This window comes from Neocloeon triangulifer, unplaced genomic scaffold (assembly GCF_031216515.1).
Source record: "Neocloeon triangulifer isolate White Clay Creek 2 clone unplaced genomic scaffold, ASM3121651v1 ptg000011l, whole genome shotgun sequence".
In the NCBI taxonomy this organism is placed as follows: Eukaryota; Metazoa; Arthropoda; class Insecta; order Ephemeroptera; family Baetidae; genus Neocloeon; species Neocloeon triangulifer.
The window spans coordinates 3,736,317-3,752,365 of NW_026775553.1; the positions used below are offsets into that span (position 1 = coordinate 3,736,317).

Here is a 16,049-nt window from a genome sequence, read left to right on the forward strand (position 1 = left end):
GACATACTTTGATGCAGTAATAAAAAGGCCTTTTATTTGTTTCTTAATATATCAAATTGTTGCCAGCGGGCTGGGCTGCGCGCGATTTTCGCTGTTTTTGCAATAAAATTCCGTGGCCAGCTTGTTCATATTTAATTAAATAATGTGTTTTTTCGTGAAATATGATCTTGGGACAAACTTTGTGTGAATGTTTATTATTATTATCATTACATGAGAGGAAGTGTGTAATCCTATAATAATTATACACGATGATGCATTACTAAAATTGTCCTATACTTATTACAGCATGCAGCAAAATGAACCACTTGCATTTTATTTTACTTAGATAAACCTAATCATTAGGGGAGAACTATGAAAATTTGAATTCCGTATTATTAGGTATCTGAGATTTTAGCCTAGCGCTACATAATACTGCATTCTACATTATTTAAAAGCAGGGTTGACGAGCGCGCTGATTTTAAGCACGCTCGCGCTCTCCAACTTTTCCTCACGCGAGCGCTCAAGCTCGCGCTCTTTACCCAAAATAAGAGCGCTCGCGAGCGCTCTTTTTCTGGGGTCGCTATTTTTTTAAGTAAAATTGTTATTTGGATTGGTTTTCTTCATTATTTCTTACCTACAATTCTATTTTCATTGCTATTTTATGTATGGTCTAAAAATATACTCATTTCCATTGAGTTTTATACAAATTTTTTTCAAAAATTTGGAAAATGAAAAATTCTCTATGTTTTTCGAGCAATATTTCACCAATTTATGGTCCCCAAAAAGAGCGTAAATGAGCGCTCTTTTCAGCGCTCTTTTGAAAAAACGCTCCCGCTCCCGCTCGCGGCTTGAAAAAAATCGACGCTCGCGCGCGCTCCGCTCTTTTGAGCGCTCTTTCAGAGCGCTCGTCAACCCTGTTTAAAAGGCGGAAATTACTTTCTGTTGCTGCTGCTAGAATGATTAAGAAAAAATATTTAAAAAAACAAATTAAATTTTACAAGGGCATAAAATTGCTCGGTCTTTTAAAACTTCCTCATAGATATTTGCTTTGCAATTAATAATCAAAATGAACGTTTTGTGTTCTGATTGCAGGAAAGCCGGACTATGAGTAACTCAAAATTTAATTTGTTTGTGGGATAAGAAATTACAAATTAGTTAAATATTTTTTTTGGTTCTTTAAAGTACATTTATTTTAAATTATGTTTTTTATTTCTTTTATAAATATTTTATTTATGCACGACTCCATCATTAGCCCAGTGGACGTTCATCTTTGTTATATTAGTTGTATTCATCATCATCATCAAAATTCCGTCCGACTGAAAATTTAATTGATAATTTTTAAATTATTAAAATTTCTGAGATAAAGTAATGAAGTTAAAGGTATGATATATATGTCTTATTTCATGATATAAGTTTGTTGAATGAGTAATGAAATGAATTAAAAAGAAGCCGTTTTTCAATAAAAATTTGCATAAAATATATTGTAATTATTATAAACAGTATCAAGTACCATACCAGTAATATCGACGGCACGGCGTTGGGGTCCACTGGGCGCTCGGGCCAACCACTGGGCCATCATGGCATTGGGAGTAGCAGAGTTGTTGATGTTAGCGGCCTCATTTGGTTCAGCAGAGAAGTAAGCAATCTCAGGCCCTTGTTCTAAAACAATTTAAGAAGATTTAAGAATTACATTCTTGACTATTTTTACCAGGTTTTTTTTAGAAAAAAATAAAAATTGACTTACTTGCTGAAAGAATGCGGCAAGCTAACCAGTCCATGGCTGATCCCCTTTTCTTCACAAAGTACACCGTTTGGGCGTTGAATTCAGCTTGTTTGGGAGACACGTTGTCCTTAGGGAAATCGTTTTCTCCCACAATTATGATGAGGTTGGTGATCAACAGTTGTACCTCGTAGTACCACATAATTGATTGATTGATTTGTTCAAAATTGTTTTCAAAAAATATTAAAAATGGGAATAAGCTCTTTCACCGTTCTCTAATACGTGCGCAGCTATCCTTGGTGGTGGCGATCGGAGATGAATACAAGAGGGGAAAAGAGGGATGCAATATTGGAATTTTAGCAATCCTGCATATTTTGCACGAGAAAATAACAAAAGGTGCTTGGTATCGGCATAAATGACATTTATTTAAAGAATTTGGTGCAAAATTTCGAAAAATTCAAGATTGTTGGAATTTTACGGAATTTTGTTCATTCTTCACTGCTTCACATTAAATAAAGTTTCCGAAAACTTCAATAACCAATAACTATTATTGTGCTCTGGAGTACTTTTGTTTGGCATTATTATTAATAACAATTTTGTCCTTTATCAGTTATTACATGTTCTGCCATGAAATTTTCTTCTGAATTATTTATTGCGATGAATAATGTCTAATGTCGAAATGAAAAACTCTTAATTAAATGCGATTATATTATACGTGTCTTGTAAAAAAATCTTGTTTCGCGCGCAAAGCTTGTAAAAAGTCTCTCTAGTAAAAAGTAGCGTAGTAGTTCTACAAAGTGCCGGTGGCGCTGAACGCAGATAAACTGCTATTTCCGCTTCCGCCAAAAACGGAGCGAGAACGTCGGCCATATTGTCAGAAACTTGTTGTTGATAGCGTGGTCAGTGATTTTAGCCCCAGTTTCAAGTAAATTCGCCACACAGCTCGCTTTCCAGGTAAGCTACTTTCAGAATTCAGCATTCTCTGCAATCTGAGACATAATTCTCGGGCGATTGGCACTTTTTTGCTCGAATTCGGCGCCACCGAAAATTCGCGGCGGCGGCGACGCGACAAAAGCCGCACAAGCGGTCGCGGCGTTATCTAGAAAAAACGCTTTTCCTCTATTCTTTGGCGTTTAGAGTTGAAATCTTTCTCATTTTGGTTTATTTTCGCACAGAATGGTAGGCACGAGAGTCTACATCGGCGGTTTGCCGTACGGCGCCCGCGAAAAGGACCTGGAGCGCTTCTTCAAGGGCTACGGCCGCATCAGGGACGTCCTTCTCAAAAATGGATACGGCTTCGTCGTAAGTGCAATTCAAATTCTCGAAATTTCTCTCTAAGATTTTGAATTTTTTTAAGATCTTGTGTCTTCCCTAACAGGAATGTTTTTTTTTTTTGTTGGTGACAAAATTCGTGATGAAATTTTTTAATTTAATTAAGCGCACGCTTTGCTATGTCCACATAAATTAATTTATACAAAAGTAAACTACAGGGAGGAAGCCATTTCAGTTGACTCGTTTTTACAGTGACTTGGGGATATGTATTTTTCTAGAGCCACGAATCTTATCAATTATGTGACGCCATTCCAAGGCTGTTTATGTATATCGTGCTCGGCATGATTAAGCAAGAATTTTGAAATTTTTGTTTTTCTTTTAGGAATTTGAGGACTACAGAGACGCTGATGATGCAGTATATGAACTAAACGGCAAAGAACTCTTAGGAGAAAGGTTTGATAAAATTTTGTAATTTCTGAATATAATTTAAATAATGAATAATTTGAACAGAGTTTCGGTGGAACAAGCTCGAGGATCTGCAAGAGAACGAGATGGTTATCGTTCGAGGTCAAGCTACTCCTCCCGCTCGAGGTTTGGGAACAACGAGCGGTAAGTCGTACTATTTCTGGAGTGGTCTATAAGCATTGGCGATTAGAGTGTAGTGCTCTCCATCCTCAATGCTTGCCTTTTTAGTTTTTTCATTTATCTGTAAATTCATTTTAATTTTGAGAATGCTGAACGCACCTGAATTGATTGCTTGCTTCTCCTGCACCGCTTAAACGAATGCTTTTAATCCAGCTACAATTTGTTTCGGTTTTATTCACCACAAACAAAAAGGAGCAATAGACCACTCCCCTTCCCCTCTGGGCCCCCCGTCTTTCAAAAAGAGTAAAATACACGTTTTAGTCGCTGGGGCAGATCCGGCGTTGAACGATACGGACCACCGACCAGGACGGAGTTTCGACTGATCGTCGAAAATTTGTCATCCAGGGTCAGCTGGCAGGTAAACAATGTCAACTTTTTTACGTTTCGCATGCCACCGCTGGCAAGGTGAGACAAAACGGAACAGCATTTTCTCTTTTGAGCAAAATTGCTCAGTTTCAAAATTCGTAACTAGGGTGGCTTTTGGAATGAAACACAAGCTTTTGTTGATTTTCCAGTTGTTTTTTTTTTCTATAAAATGCTGTTCTTGTTACTGCTTCTAAATATAGGGCTGTGTGGAATTATTTTAAGGAGGTAATAAACCCCTGTGTGGTGGACCATTGTGGAGGCTCAGGACGCACTTCTTAAAAGCGCGAGACGGACTGTTGTCAGCTCTTGACCGATTTTGGGAGGACATCCCAAGCCCCCTGAACGAACCCAAGGCCAGAGAGCGGGAGAAGACAGAGAGAGCCAAAGAAGCTTTACAAACACATACATATTTTTTTCTGTTCCTGGCTTGCGGCAGGGTTGGGGTGGAGCGCTGTTCTGCTCCTGGGGTGGGTTTTTGGGTCTCTATAGGTTCTCGGGTGGCCTGCAGCCCACTTGGTGAGGCGGTGAGTGAGTCTGGCTCGGGTGTGTGTGCCGGTCGAGCGATGCCCTTGTATGTCAAGGCCTCCTCTTGTCATCCCACTACTGACTAGTAAGGGTAGCGCGCGAATTGATGGCCTCCGCCAATGGTCCAAAGAATGTGCCCCTAAACGCTCTCTCGGCAAAGGTAACTTCGATGTTAGAGGCTTTTCTTAATACATTGGTAGTTAACCAAATCAATTTTATTCAGAGATCACAAAAAATTTTAAATTTTAGCCCAGTTCTTGATCAGCTTTGGATTGGGCTGTGTAATATTGTGGCCAAGGTTGCAGGAATCTATCACAAGGAGTCGGATTTTCTCCTTTTTTATACAAATAATTTTTAAGTTATTGATAAGAAAATGCAAACTAAATTTGAAGCAATACAATTCATTTTGAACTTGCAATCTTGAGTCTGTTGCGTCTTGCTGCCTCGCATCCCCTTGCACTTCCATGTCCGTATTATTATTTTAATTTTTATCATCCATCGGCGTCCAACCTGCTGCTTTCTGTGCGTGTGCGTTTCTGTCTCTCGTTGGGTCTCTTGCGGAGGAGTCGAGGAAAATGCCTGTCGTCGCCACTAAAGACAAGACGCTGCTCTCTTCTAGAGGAGGACTTTATTTTTTAACCCGTTATTTATTTTGACAAGTGCGAGGGGTGCCGTAGAGGCCTGAATTTATTATTGAGGAATTTGAAACCGGCTAAAATTTTGTTACATGGCCCAATCCGATTTTTAAAATATTCTACCAAACTCAAGATGCCTCTTTTTAATTATTTTTACAGAGAATGATCCTCTCTATCTCTCTCACAGTTGGTTTGGCTTTTCATACATAATTATATACATATTATATATGAACTTAACCCCCACACTCTTGTTTCAATTAGGAGGCATAAAGATGTGATTAATACTCATAATAAGTCCTCCACAAGTCTTGCATGCTAGTTTTGAATTTATCGAAGAGTGCAAACTAACGCTCTTGTTAATTTGACAGGACCTGAAAGACTACATGCGCCAAGCTGGTGAGGTCACGTACGCTGACGCCCACAAACAGAGACGCAATGAAGGGTGAGTTTTATAAAAATATGAAAAGTAAAATCCTCTCAATTGCTGTATATTTTTGTCCTACTTTAATGCAAATTATTTTTAATTTGTGGATATTTTCTCTCTTTTTAATAAATGTAACTTAATTTCATAGATTTTTTCTACATGTTAAAATGATTTTGTAATTACAATATTTTTGTTTGCCCTAAAACCACTTTTTTGAATGAATCATGTGTATGAAAGGAAAAAGCACATTCAAAGCTGGAAAATCCATCTCAATTCCCAGACAGACTGTTTCGCCCTCTGAGGGCTCTTCAGTGGGACACGGAGAAAGAAACTCGCGCCGCCAACCGAGTGGCACTGAGCCTACTCGCGGAGGTGGTGCGTCAGGGTAAACATGGCGCCACCTTCACTTTGCTGAGAGAACTTCCTTTTAATTTTTGGGCAAATCTATTTCTGAGCACCCTTAAATCAACGCCCTTACATGAGACTCGAGTGTTCATTAAATAAATGGGCAAATTTAAATTTTTGCACCTCAATCCCCTCTTTTGTACACTGTTTGAATAAAAGTCCCAAAATTGTTACCAAGCACATTTAAAAATGGTATCTCCCACATGGTTCACTTTTCAGAGAGAATTCTTTGACGAGAAATTTTATTTCAACTCAAACATTTCTCTCTGGTTTTAACAACCTCTGCGAGCCGGCCAAGCGCCACTTGTTCAGTGATTGTGGCGCCATAAGTTTCTTTTTCTGAGTCATACTGGAGAGCCTTAAAAGGGTGAAACAGTCGGTCTGGGAATTGAGACGGAGTTTCCAGTTTTGAATGTGCTTTTTCCTTTTAGGATAATAAAATTTAAAATATATAGTTTGTTCTCAGAATTGCACTATTAAATTGTGTAAGTCGATGAGTTAATAATTTATTTTTTGTGTCCCTTTCAGTGTTGTCGAGTTTGCCACCTACCAGGACATGCGCAACGCTTTGGACAAGCTGGATGATACTGACCTGAACGGCCGTCGCATCCGTCTGATTGAGGACACTCGTCGCAAGAGCCGCCGCTCTCGCTCCTCCTCCTCCAGGTCTCGTTCCCGCTCCAGGTCCCGCGGACGTCGCTCCCGTTCCCGCTCCAGGTATTTGATTTTTAAGATTTTTGAAACGTTGACGCTGACTGTTTGGACCACCGTTGCAGGGGGCGTTCCTCCCGTTCCAAATCCAGATCAAAGTCCAGGTCAAAGTCTCGTGAACGTGAGCGCTCTCGTAGCAAGTCGAGGTCGCGCTCCCGCAGTGCTGGAAAGAAAGCCGGAGGAAGGCCTCGCCGCTCCAAGTCTCCTCGTGACAAGTCACCCAAGTATGTTAACTTGTCTTGTAATGCTGATGATTTCAGACAAAATAAATCATCAGCCTTTCACCAAAATAACAATAAACAATTTTTTAGTTTGTTTTTTGCTGATTTGGAAATAATTTTTAAGTAAATTAATTAAGAATTACATAAAATTGCACTTATTTTATTTATTAAAAAGTTTTGTCTTTTTATCTCTAATTACTTCAGATTAAAATTGATAAGTTTTATTGTATTGCAATTATGGAATACTAATTTAGGTTGTTTCTATTTTAGGAGAGACTCTCGCTCCCGTTCCAAATCCCGCTCCAGGTCTGCTGACAGAAAGGAGAAGGACACAGATAATGACAAAGGCTCCTCTCCTGGAGCCAACCACAGCAATGGCGATGATGGTGGCCGCGACCGTGACCGTCGTTCCGCATCTCCCGAGGCAAAGGAAAACAGCGTTTCGCCCCCAGGTGGACGCAGCGATGATGAGTCGGACGACGGCCGTAAGGACGGAAGTGGCGACGATGATTGAGCTCTTGACAACTACCTGATCAGATCAACAGCAAGAGGTCACTCAGTGTTGACCTGAATTACATACACACTTCATTCGCGCATTTCTTTTACCGTATCATTAAGTTGTCGTGTTCAAGCACTAGATGAAATTGATTTGTGTGTCAACTAAGTAAGAGCGGACATTGTCATTTTAAAGACGAACAGTTTTTATTCATGTAGTAATTACGAACATCCTTATTCAAGTAACGGGAAGCATAAAAGAGATTCCCACCATTGATGTCCAGTGTATCGGATAAAAAAATAAAATGTATCAATTAAATCAACAAGTCTGAATTTCTTTTAACTTATTTTTAACCTGAGGGATAGGAAAATAAAACGCATTGGTTAATTTCTTGTAAGATTTTACCACGTTACTTCTGATAGATACAAAAACTTCTCTGGATGTGTCCTGATGTATGAAATTTCGTTGTGGAAATCAATAATTCATATACATTTAGCATGTAAATTTTAAAGATTTCCAAGGTAACATAATATCGTTTGGTAGATCATTGGAAACATTGAAATGGCATTTTATTCTTTTAAATATTTTGAACGGCAAAAAGCAACACGGAACTTCTTCAAATCACCAAGTCCTTTTTTCACATTTACATATATAAGAATGGAGAGAATCAATTTAATCAACAAACAAGTAGCTTCAAATCAACACCTATAGTTTCTGCAAAGGATTATTCTAGCTGCTGCATTAATTGTGTGATGGTCCAGGGTGAGTGTCTTGCTCTCTTCTGGGGCTCTACAGTATTTAAATTGTCTCGGTAATTTTCTTTTGTATTTTGTATTACGCTAAAAAAATCTGCAGCTGCGGTAGAGGGGTGATCTCTAATGTTTTGCACACCGTGCTCTCGATAAATTCACTCAGTAATCTTATTTAATCTTGTAAGGTAGGTAATTGTAACCCATGATGGCGGCGGCGCTGTTTCGCTTTTATAAATAGAGAGCTATTTACACTTAAAATATTATAATTCTGGTAAACAGTCATTGATAATCATAATAATAATTCAAAGTGTTTGTTTACAATCCCACTATATCACGATCAAATTTGACTTTGCAATAACATTTTTCTTTGCTCTTTTGTTGTTGGATATTTATAAGAAAATTTAATTTTTTTTCCGGCTGGCTCGAGCTTGAGAATAGAATTTTCACACTCAGAAGATTTGAAATTTGAAAAATTACCCCGCCCTTATATTTGACTCACAGCGACTCTGCACTCATTCCGCACTCTCGTAACCTATTTTTCGCTAATTTATTTACACAAGTTCATCAAAAATTCGCGTCACTTTATATATAGATCTGGATACAACTTAAACATAATAAATATAAAGGAATTGAAAATAATCATTTTTGCGTGGTCCTTTGGTATCAGGTTTAGACGACTAAGCTCTTAATTTAATCAATTATCACTACTTTTTAAAGGAAATGATTCTTAAGAAATTACTTCGAAAACCCGCACTTTTATAGCATCCATCGTTCAAAGATTGAATTGTGCGGTCAAAAATAATGAACCTCCAGCTTTTCAATGTCTTCAGAGGAGGCAAGTTATACAAATTCAGGAAAAAAGGAAAGCAGGTCAGCAGTGACATTCAATCATCCGTCCCCTGAAACGTTTCGCATCGTTAATTTCGTCTCTTTTTTGCTTCAATTTTATAACAATATAATAATATATCGTCGTCTCGTCGTGAAATATGAACACTGAATTTGCTCGATTTCTCACTCTTCTTGCAGTTGCACGTTTTTTTTCTTGGTGGCTCCCCGCTCTCGTTCGGCACATACACGTGCGTGTGTGTTCAAAGACAAAAAAGACAGTTACCCTGCTTTGGAAATTTTACATATCCGCGCGCGCGAAAAACGAATTTAACTTTAGTCACCGAGATGAAAAAATTTGATCTCGTCCGTTTTTGACTACTCTGCCAACTTTGCACTTCTCTTGCCGCCTTTTCCGCATGTGTGATGATATTTTCCGATAGTAGTGCGCGCTGGTCGCTCCTCTGGTCGCTTCGTCCAATTTACATTTTAGGAAAGGCCCCTGACTTCATTATGCTGACTACGGTAGATTCGCTTTTTAATGGACTCTCTCTCGCTCGCTCGCTCTCTCACTTTCATTCGCTCATTTTTGCGCGTTCAGCAGCAATTTCTGTAACAAATTTCGGTTATTAGACACGCAAAAAGACCATCAAACAAATATATGCTCATCGAAATTAAACTGATTCAAATGCAAGCAAGGGTGCCTTTTGCTGCGGCGGTGAAATTTTATCTCGCTTTTGCATCTCACCTTTTTGAAGCAGAGAGAAGCAGGGAGTTCAGCACCAGCGGCCGATGGCGACTATGCTCGCAGCGCTCAACAGTGCGAACGTGGCCGCCCCAATTCGGCTCGGACTTGAGCACCCACTCTCTGAAACAGTTGTCAAGTATTTCAAATTAAGAGTAATGAAAATTCTTGATAAAAATTAATTGGAATGGAATCGCTTCATCAAGACCTTCTTGTTTCTTGTTATATTTGAAACGTTTTTCTTGTGTTTTCTTGTTTATGGAATTGAAAAAACTGATTTTAATTTACAATTTATATTTAAAACATAAATTAATATTCATGGATAAACAAATTCTTGTTATATCCGCATCAAAAGTAGTTCTACTGCACAAAATTTTTAAATAAATGAGAATTGTTTAATTATTAAAAGTTAATTTATTAACAAATTAATATGTTTATATAACGTCAAAATTGAGGACCAAATTCCCTCAAGATTCCAATTTATTGGAAAGGAAAACTAGGAAAAGGTTTTAATCCCAAATAAATCCCTGGTTTGACGCTTACATAAAATTTTTTCAATTGCAACATTAAATTTTGTTGATTTTCATGAAAATAAAGAAATTGTGATTCTTTAAATAACTTATTGAGGTCTTGTAATTAGTTTCGATCAAACCACAAGACCTATATTGGCTTATTATGCGTCTCTCTACTGCTCGCGCGGTTTGCAATGCAAACTACTCACACACGATGTAATATTCAAAATGGACCGGCGTAAATCACTTTAACGGCCAGTTTAGATGGCTAACTTATTTATAGATCATAAATACAAAGTGCAAGATATCAGCGGGGATCGCAACGCCGAGCGGCCGGTTTGTGGCGCGCCGTGCGTTTTACCGCAGAGGTATTTACGCGAAACACGGCGGTGGCTCCGAGCGAGCGGCCCCGCCTGAATAATTTATCTTTATTGACACAACGCACTCGCGCACACGCGAGAGCGCTCAGCCAATACTACAAATAAAAACAAATTGAATGCAAATAAATTGCCGAGGCTTTTGATTACTCAGCTTTTTCCCTCCGAATTTGGTGCGATTGTTTGTTTTTCTCTATTAGCGAGTCTGTTTCTGCAAGCCTCGGTGCTTTTCCAGTTCGCTTTCGATCGACGATAATAGTGTAAATAATGAACGTAAGGCAATCTGTTTTTTAAAGCAATGCTGCTTTTTGTTTTTTTTTTTTATATTTGTAAAGTTACTTTATTGAATAATACTCTCTTTTTTAAATTAATTAAAAGGCGTTTTCTGATTTCAAACAAACGTTGCAAAATCAACACTGATAACGCTTTGGATCTCTTTGATTTTATTTCCTGTTTTGAATTTTGTTGGGTCGCCGGAATTCGTCCGGAAGAAAACGTTCTAAAAAAACAAAATAAATGTCGTTCCAGAAATTAATTAAAAAGACTAAAAAAAATCTAATTAGAATTTATATGAAAACTTCAAAAACGGACTTTCTCTGATAAAATGCAGGAAATTTAATTTATTTTAAAATCTCATTTTTATCCACCGTTTTTTTATGTTTTTATTTTCATGGAATAATATTTTTTTTACTTTTTTCTACAATTTCTTTGCATTTTCTACTCTCAGGTTCTTTTTTTTTCAAATCAATAATGACGATTAATTTTCCATCTCCGTGTAAGTTACAAAAGTGATTTGGCGTGTCAGTGCGATTAATTATCCATCGGCTGTGCTTTTTGCGCGACTGATATGGATTGCAGTGCAATCAGAGCATGTGCAGATGCACGAGGGGTATAATCGTGTATGACACGGAACTCATTAAAATGTCAATTAAAACGTCCACCCTCATCAGCCAAATCGGATTACGGGTCGAGAGCCGCCGTCGACAATTTTTCGCAGCTGAGAACTTTTATTTGTGTCACGTGCGCGCTCGCAATTATTAATTGGCCGCTCGATCGGCCAAAGCGGCTCACGAAATCGCGCACATTCATCATCGCGCGCGGACTCTCAGTGTCGCTAATTAATTCTCGCCCGGCGAAATGTAATGGATGGCTGCGAATCGAGCTAAACTCGTGAAAAAGAATCGTATGCAGTCGGCCACTCTGCGCTAATAAATGAATTGCTGCCCAGTTTGATTTTAATTAATTGCGGTGTTTCCATTGATAATATTCTCACTCAAAACTTGTTGACATTTTCGCTGACTGATTCAACGATCCGACACGATTGCGGGCATGTTTTTCGTAATAAACAATCGCAATTTGAATTTTAAAGTAAGTTTATTATTGCATTAAAATAAAAAAAATTGAGCATTGGAGAGCGCCTGGAATTTGAAAGGATCTGCAACACGCAGAACTTTGTTGTTTAAACGGTTGCATAAATATTTAAATGGACGCAATAATAATGGAAAGAAGAGTAGGGAAGAAATGCCAATTCAACCACTTTTTTACTTCCGGTCTGACGTCGCAGGTCTGACGTCACGCATGGGCTAAAGGACATTTATGAACAAATTTCTTTTCTTAAATTAACATTCTGAGTGATTTTTTTTCTAATAGTTTTTATTCATTTTTATTCCCTTAATGAAAAAGTTTGAAAGAATTTCTTACATTTTTAATTTTCTTTTGAAATTCTATTTTCCTTTTTTACTGAGTTTTGTCATTTTTATTAAGTTTATAAAGATATTTTTAAGATTTGCTTACTTTTTTAATTTTATAGCTTTCCGACGGTGTTCATGTACTTGCGTGTCAATTTTGAATTCTGGGAGAAATTCGCGATTCAAAACGGTATTAATTTGAAAAAATTCTTGAGCTGATCTCCAAACTTTGAAATAACCGCGACCGTTGGGGCGACGAACGGCTCGTCGGCGGAAAGCTCGTTTCACAAGGATGCCGAAAATGCCCAGGATTTTGCGATTTGGAAGCCCCTGAGCCGAGAAAGACGTTGGGAAGCATGGAAGGTTTTGTTTCAGTTGAATACTTCTGTGAATCCCACTATTGCATTAATTTGTCAAATAATAATGTTTCCCCTCCTAACAATTTTATTTCTTCCAAATAAAAATTTCTGCAGCCACGTTGAAAAAATATGATGCAAATTTTAACAATAAATTAATCGAATTTAAAAACAAAAACGTGCCTGAAGAGACGTTCCCTTGAAGATCGAGTCTTCCAAAAGCGAGCTCAAAATGTTTTATTTTATATAATTCATTTTGATTTTTTCATTGAAATATGTAAGATTTTTTTAATAAGAAACATGAATTACAATTGAAATGGTCCTAAAAAATGTGTTAAAAAGGCCGGCCTTGTGGGGATTTGAACCCGCTGCTTTGGGGCTCTCTATTCAGCTGGTTAAGCTGCTCGAGAGCTGATCCTAGCAGATTACTCTCAACGCACTAGGCCAGCCTAACAAAAGGGCGAAAAATAACGGGTTATAAACAGAAGGTCAACAATCAAAAATTTAATATGGACTCTCTAATCGACGAGTAAGATCGCTCGGCAACAATCAAAATATGCTCTGATTGTTGAGACTCGCAAAACGTGAAGCCAATGAAAATATGTCATAAATTTTAGGTCATGCATTTTATTGATTTTAATATAATAAAATAATAAATACTTAAATTTTTCTTATTTTCCCCTAATATTTCTAATCATTAAAAAAAAAAATCTGGAAAAAATCAAGCAATCAATACAAGATCAATAGTTCGATTTTTTTATAAATTTTCCTGGTATTATTAAAAAAATCAATATTTAAAATAAATTTTCATACATAATTTTATTCATAAAAATAAAATTCTTTAATTTTCTCAATTGCGCTTGCGCGGACTTCAAATATTACCACCATTCATATGTTTTGCTCATGACCTTTTGCCCATGTGACCCTTTTTACCTTTTGCCCATTTGCCCATTAGAATTGATTTTTGAGCACTAGAAAGGTTGGTAAAATTAAAAGAATTTTTATAAAATTTTAATATATCACTTTCAATTTAGTAGATTAGTTGCCTCATTTTGCGTACGTTCTATGTGATACTTCACTAAATTATATTTCTCATTTGCAATCTGGTGGATTTCATGCAAGCAAAACAGACACTAACTGTGCAAACATCACGCGCTCCATTCTCTTTGTAAGCCCCTGATATCACTTTGCCCGCGTCGGGGTCTCGGCCGAAAGTTATGGCTGCCGCTGAGCATCAGTGTCAAAAAGTTCGCAGGCTTGTTTGCCGAGGAATTTAATTTGAATTTGGAAATATCATGCGCCGATCCCAGCCGTTCTCTCTCCCATTCCGCCAGCATATTTGTTTCTCTTGATTCCGCCTAATTTGTTTTCAGCTCGGCTGCCTCCCAAGAATTTGCTGCCGCTTTTTTCCCCTAAACGAAACTTTGAATGCGTAATGGGTTTAGTATGAGTGTGTTTGGCGTAGAAGTGCTGTAGGCGCAGACGAACGCAGACGTCGCCTTGATTTATCAAAATAACCCTTCCACTTAATAGGTTTCAAGCGTGTATAATTGCTCTTAGTTTGCTTTCCCTGAAGGATTTCAATTTAATTTTCTTTCCCAAAATTTTGCCAAATGAATTACAGAAATTAGCAGAAATTTCTTTAAAGGGATGGCCAAGTTAGTAGCCAAATTTTCATCCCTTTTCTTGGAAACTGTTTGTCTTACGGATAATCTAAAACATTAAGAACTCTCTTCAATTTCAATTTAAATTAATTTCAATTATCAACTGCAGATTTTTCATCTTCTAGAGGCAATCTCAGATTTCTCTCACTCTTTAAAAAGTCATTGAATTTCTTTGTTCTTCTTCCCTACTCAAATTAAATAATTATTTAAATATCAAATTAATAATTATAGCAGATTTAGTATTTTGATTTCAAATTGATTTTAAATTGTAAACAATTTAATTAAAATAATGATAGCTTTTTTATAACTTTTGTTTGTAAATAACAGATGCATAATCAGATTTTGGATTTTAAGAATCAGCTTGTCCTTTTATTTTTTAAGATTACCCTTGAATTTTACTTTCCATTGGGTATGTTGCAAATTGAAAAGTAATTTCTAAACTTGCAGAGCCATTTTTCAGCTGACAATGAGTTTTCTATGGGCCGTTCAGAGCTTTCGAGTTTCAAGTCGGGCTTAATTACTCACGGCTGGGTGCAGCTACGCCTATCAAGTGGTTTTGGTGCCAGATGTTGCGCTCGCGACGAGTAATGAGGTGCCTTACATACAGACACACAACATATTACGGTTATGCAGCAGCCAAGGGAGGCTCTTTCATCGCGTCTTTGAGCGGATCCATCTCGCGACAGTGAGAAATGGCCATTTTCACACGGTTATTTATGGCAGCAACGTCTGCGCTTGTGAATTCGTGAATACACGTACAATTTTGCGCAAAGTCTAATCTTGCAAATTCGACGAGATTAATGACCAAAGTTCAAAATATTAATTTGTCCGAGTTGGAAAATATTTATTGCATCCTGAGTGTAATTTCATGCAGGATTATTTATTATTTCGCCCTGTCGTCTGATTAATCTCCAGCGTTCAAGAGCTTGTGAACGAGACTTGTTCGACGGAAGCGTTTGAAGATTATTCATTATAATTCATATTATTACATAACAGAAGGAAATGTAATGTTTAATATTTTCAGTGGATGATTTGTTTCAAAATGTGGATATGAGGTGATTCTTTACATAAATACTTTTTACTATGCTTAATATATTTCTAAATGTTTTAATAAAAAATAAATATTAATATTAAATATCATTTTATTTAATGTCCTATTAAATTATTATAATTTGTAAATATCCACAATAAATGGAACAACAAGATGAAATCCAGATTTCTCTTATCTGAAATGGTCAAATTGATAAATAGGTCAATAGCAGGTTAATTTTTAACGATGAACAAATTTTTTAATAAATATTTTATCTAGTATAATATTTATGTAGGCTGGGCAATCATTTACAATATAAGATTTATAAACAATAATTAATATTTATTTGCACAGGGTTATTTTAGGTGAGGAAAAATTTGTAAAAACGTAAAAATATTGTTTATCACAAATCAAGATTCAAATCGGGATTAAGGCCATTGAAGAAATTGACGTTAATACATTAAAATATGCACTTCTCGCTTTTCTGGCGAGTATATTTATGTCTCACGATTAGTGCTTGGATTAGCGACGAACTGATGTCGCAGGCGCTAATTGCTTAATTCATTCATCTCATCATCACGCGAGAATATGTAACGCGGGCCGTATAATCAGACAGACTGCGTCAGATCATTACAAAAGTGAAAAAGCTGGTTTGGATTTGTATTGAATCCTTTTTTTGGACGAGAAAATTTGACTTGATT

The 16,049-nt window shown here is 37.0% G+C and overlaps 3 protein-coding genes across 6 annotated transcripts in view; 1 reads left to right on the forward strand and 2 right to left on the reverse strand.

The window, feature by feature from the left end:
* Positions 1-1,134: 1,134 nt before the first annotated feature.
* LOC132196041 (uncharacterized) lies at positions 1,135-2,022 on the reverse strand. Its single transcript, XM_059618421.1, has 3 exons — positions 1,724-2,022; positions 1,495-1,638; positions 1,135-1,295 (listed from the first exon to the last, which is right to left on the reverse strand). Exons 1-3 carry the CDS (start codon positions 1,899-1,901, stop codon positions 1,258-1,260), a joined length of 360 nt encoding a protein of 119 aa, XP_059474404.1. The 5' UTR covers positions 1,902-2,022; the 3' UTR covers positions 1,135-1,257.
* A 470-nt stretch (positions 2,023-2,492) lies between these two features.
* LOC132196036 (serine/arginine-rich splicing factor 5) lies at positions 2,493-7,724 on the forward strand. Of its 4 annotated transcripts, none has more exons than XM_059618415.1 (10): positions 2,493-2,653; positions 2,875-3,001; positions 3,354-3,424; positions 3,482-3,580; positions 3,878-3,974; positions 5,511-5,584; positions 5,847-5,951; positions 6,500-6,688; positions 6,748-6,906; positions 7,174-7,724. In XM_059618415.1, the coding sequence occupies exons 2-10, from the start codon at positions 2,876-2,878 to the stop codon at positions 7,415-7,417; spliced, it is 1,164 nt and encodes a 387-aa protein (XP_059474398.1). In that variant the 5' UTR covers positions 2,493-2,653; position 2,875; the 3' UTR covers positions 7,418-7,724. The 4 variants fall into 4 exon arrangements, with proteins under 4 accessions (XP_059474398.1, XP_059474400.1, XP_059474399.1 ...); XM_059618417.1 differs by having other exon boundaries at positions 6,775-6,906; XM_059618416.1 differs by having other exon boundaries at positions 3,890-3,974.
* Positions 7,725-7,767: 43 nt separating this feature from the next.
* LOC132196037 (uncharacterized) overlaps positions 7,768-16,049 on the reverse strand; it is a 191,130-nt gene continuing 182,848 nt past the window's right edge. Inside the window, exons 7-8 of the mRNA XM_059618419.1 lie at positions 9,725-9,844; positions 7,768-9,586 (exon numbers count right to left, since the gene is read on the reverse strand). Coding sequence (XP_059474402.1) covers positions 9,753-9,844 — 92 coding nt within the window. The 3' untranslated portion in view covers positions 7,768-9,586; positions 9,725-9,752. The remainder of the gene's footprint in view (positions 9,587-9,724; positions 9,845-16,049) is intronic.

Excerpts from the sequence above, each read along its gene's own strand:
- LOC132196041 (XM_059618421.1), bottom strand. The coding sequence starts at position 1,901 with ATGTGGTACTACGAGGTACAACTGTTGATCACCAACCTCATCATAATT. Across the intron at positions 1,639-1,723 it reads TTGCCGCATTCTTTCAGCAA|AACAAGGGCCTGAGATTGCT; the intron begins GTAAGTCAATTT and ends AAATTGTTTTAG. Across the intron at positions 1,296-1,494 it reads CCGTGCCGTCGATATTACTG|TCGGACGGAATTTTGATGAT; the intron begins GTATGGTACTTG and ends TTAAATTTTCAG.
- LOC132196036 (XM_059618415.1), top strand. The coding sequence starts at position 2,876 with ATGGTAGGCACGAGAGTCTACATCGGCGGTTTGCCGTACGGCGCCCGC. Across the intron at positions 3,581-3,877 it reads AGGTTTGGGAACAACGAGCG|TCGCTGGGGCAGATCCGGCG; the intron begins GTAAGTCGTACT and ends TACACGTTTTAG. Across the intron at positions 6,907-7,173 it reads CCTCGTGACAAGTCACCCAA|GAGAGACTCTCGCTCCCGTT; the intron begins GTATGTTAACTT and ends TTTCTATTTTAG.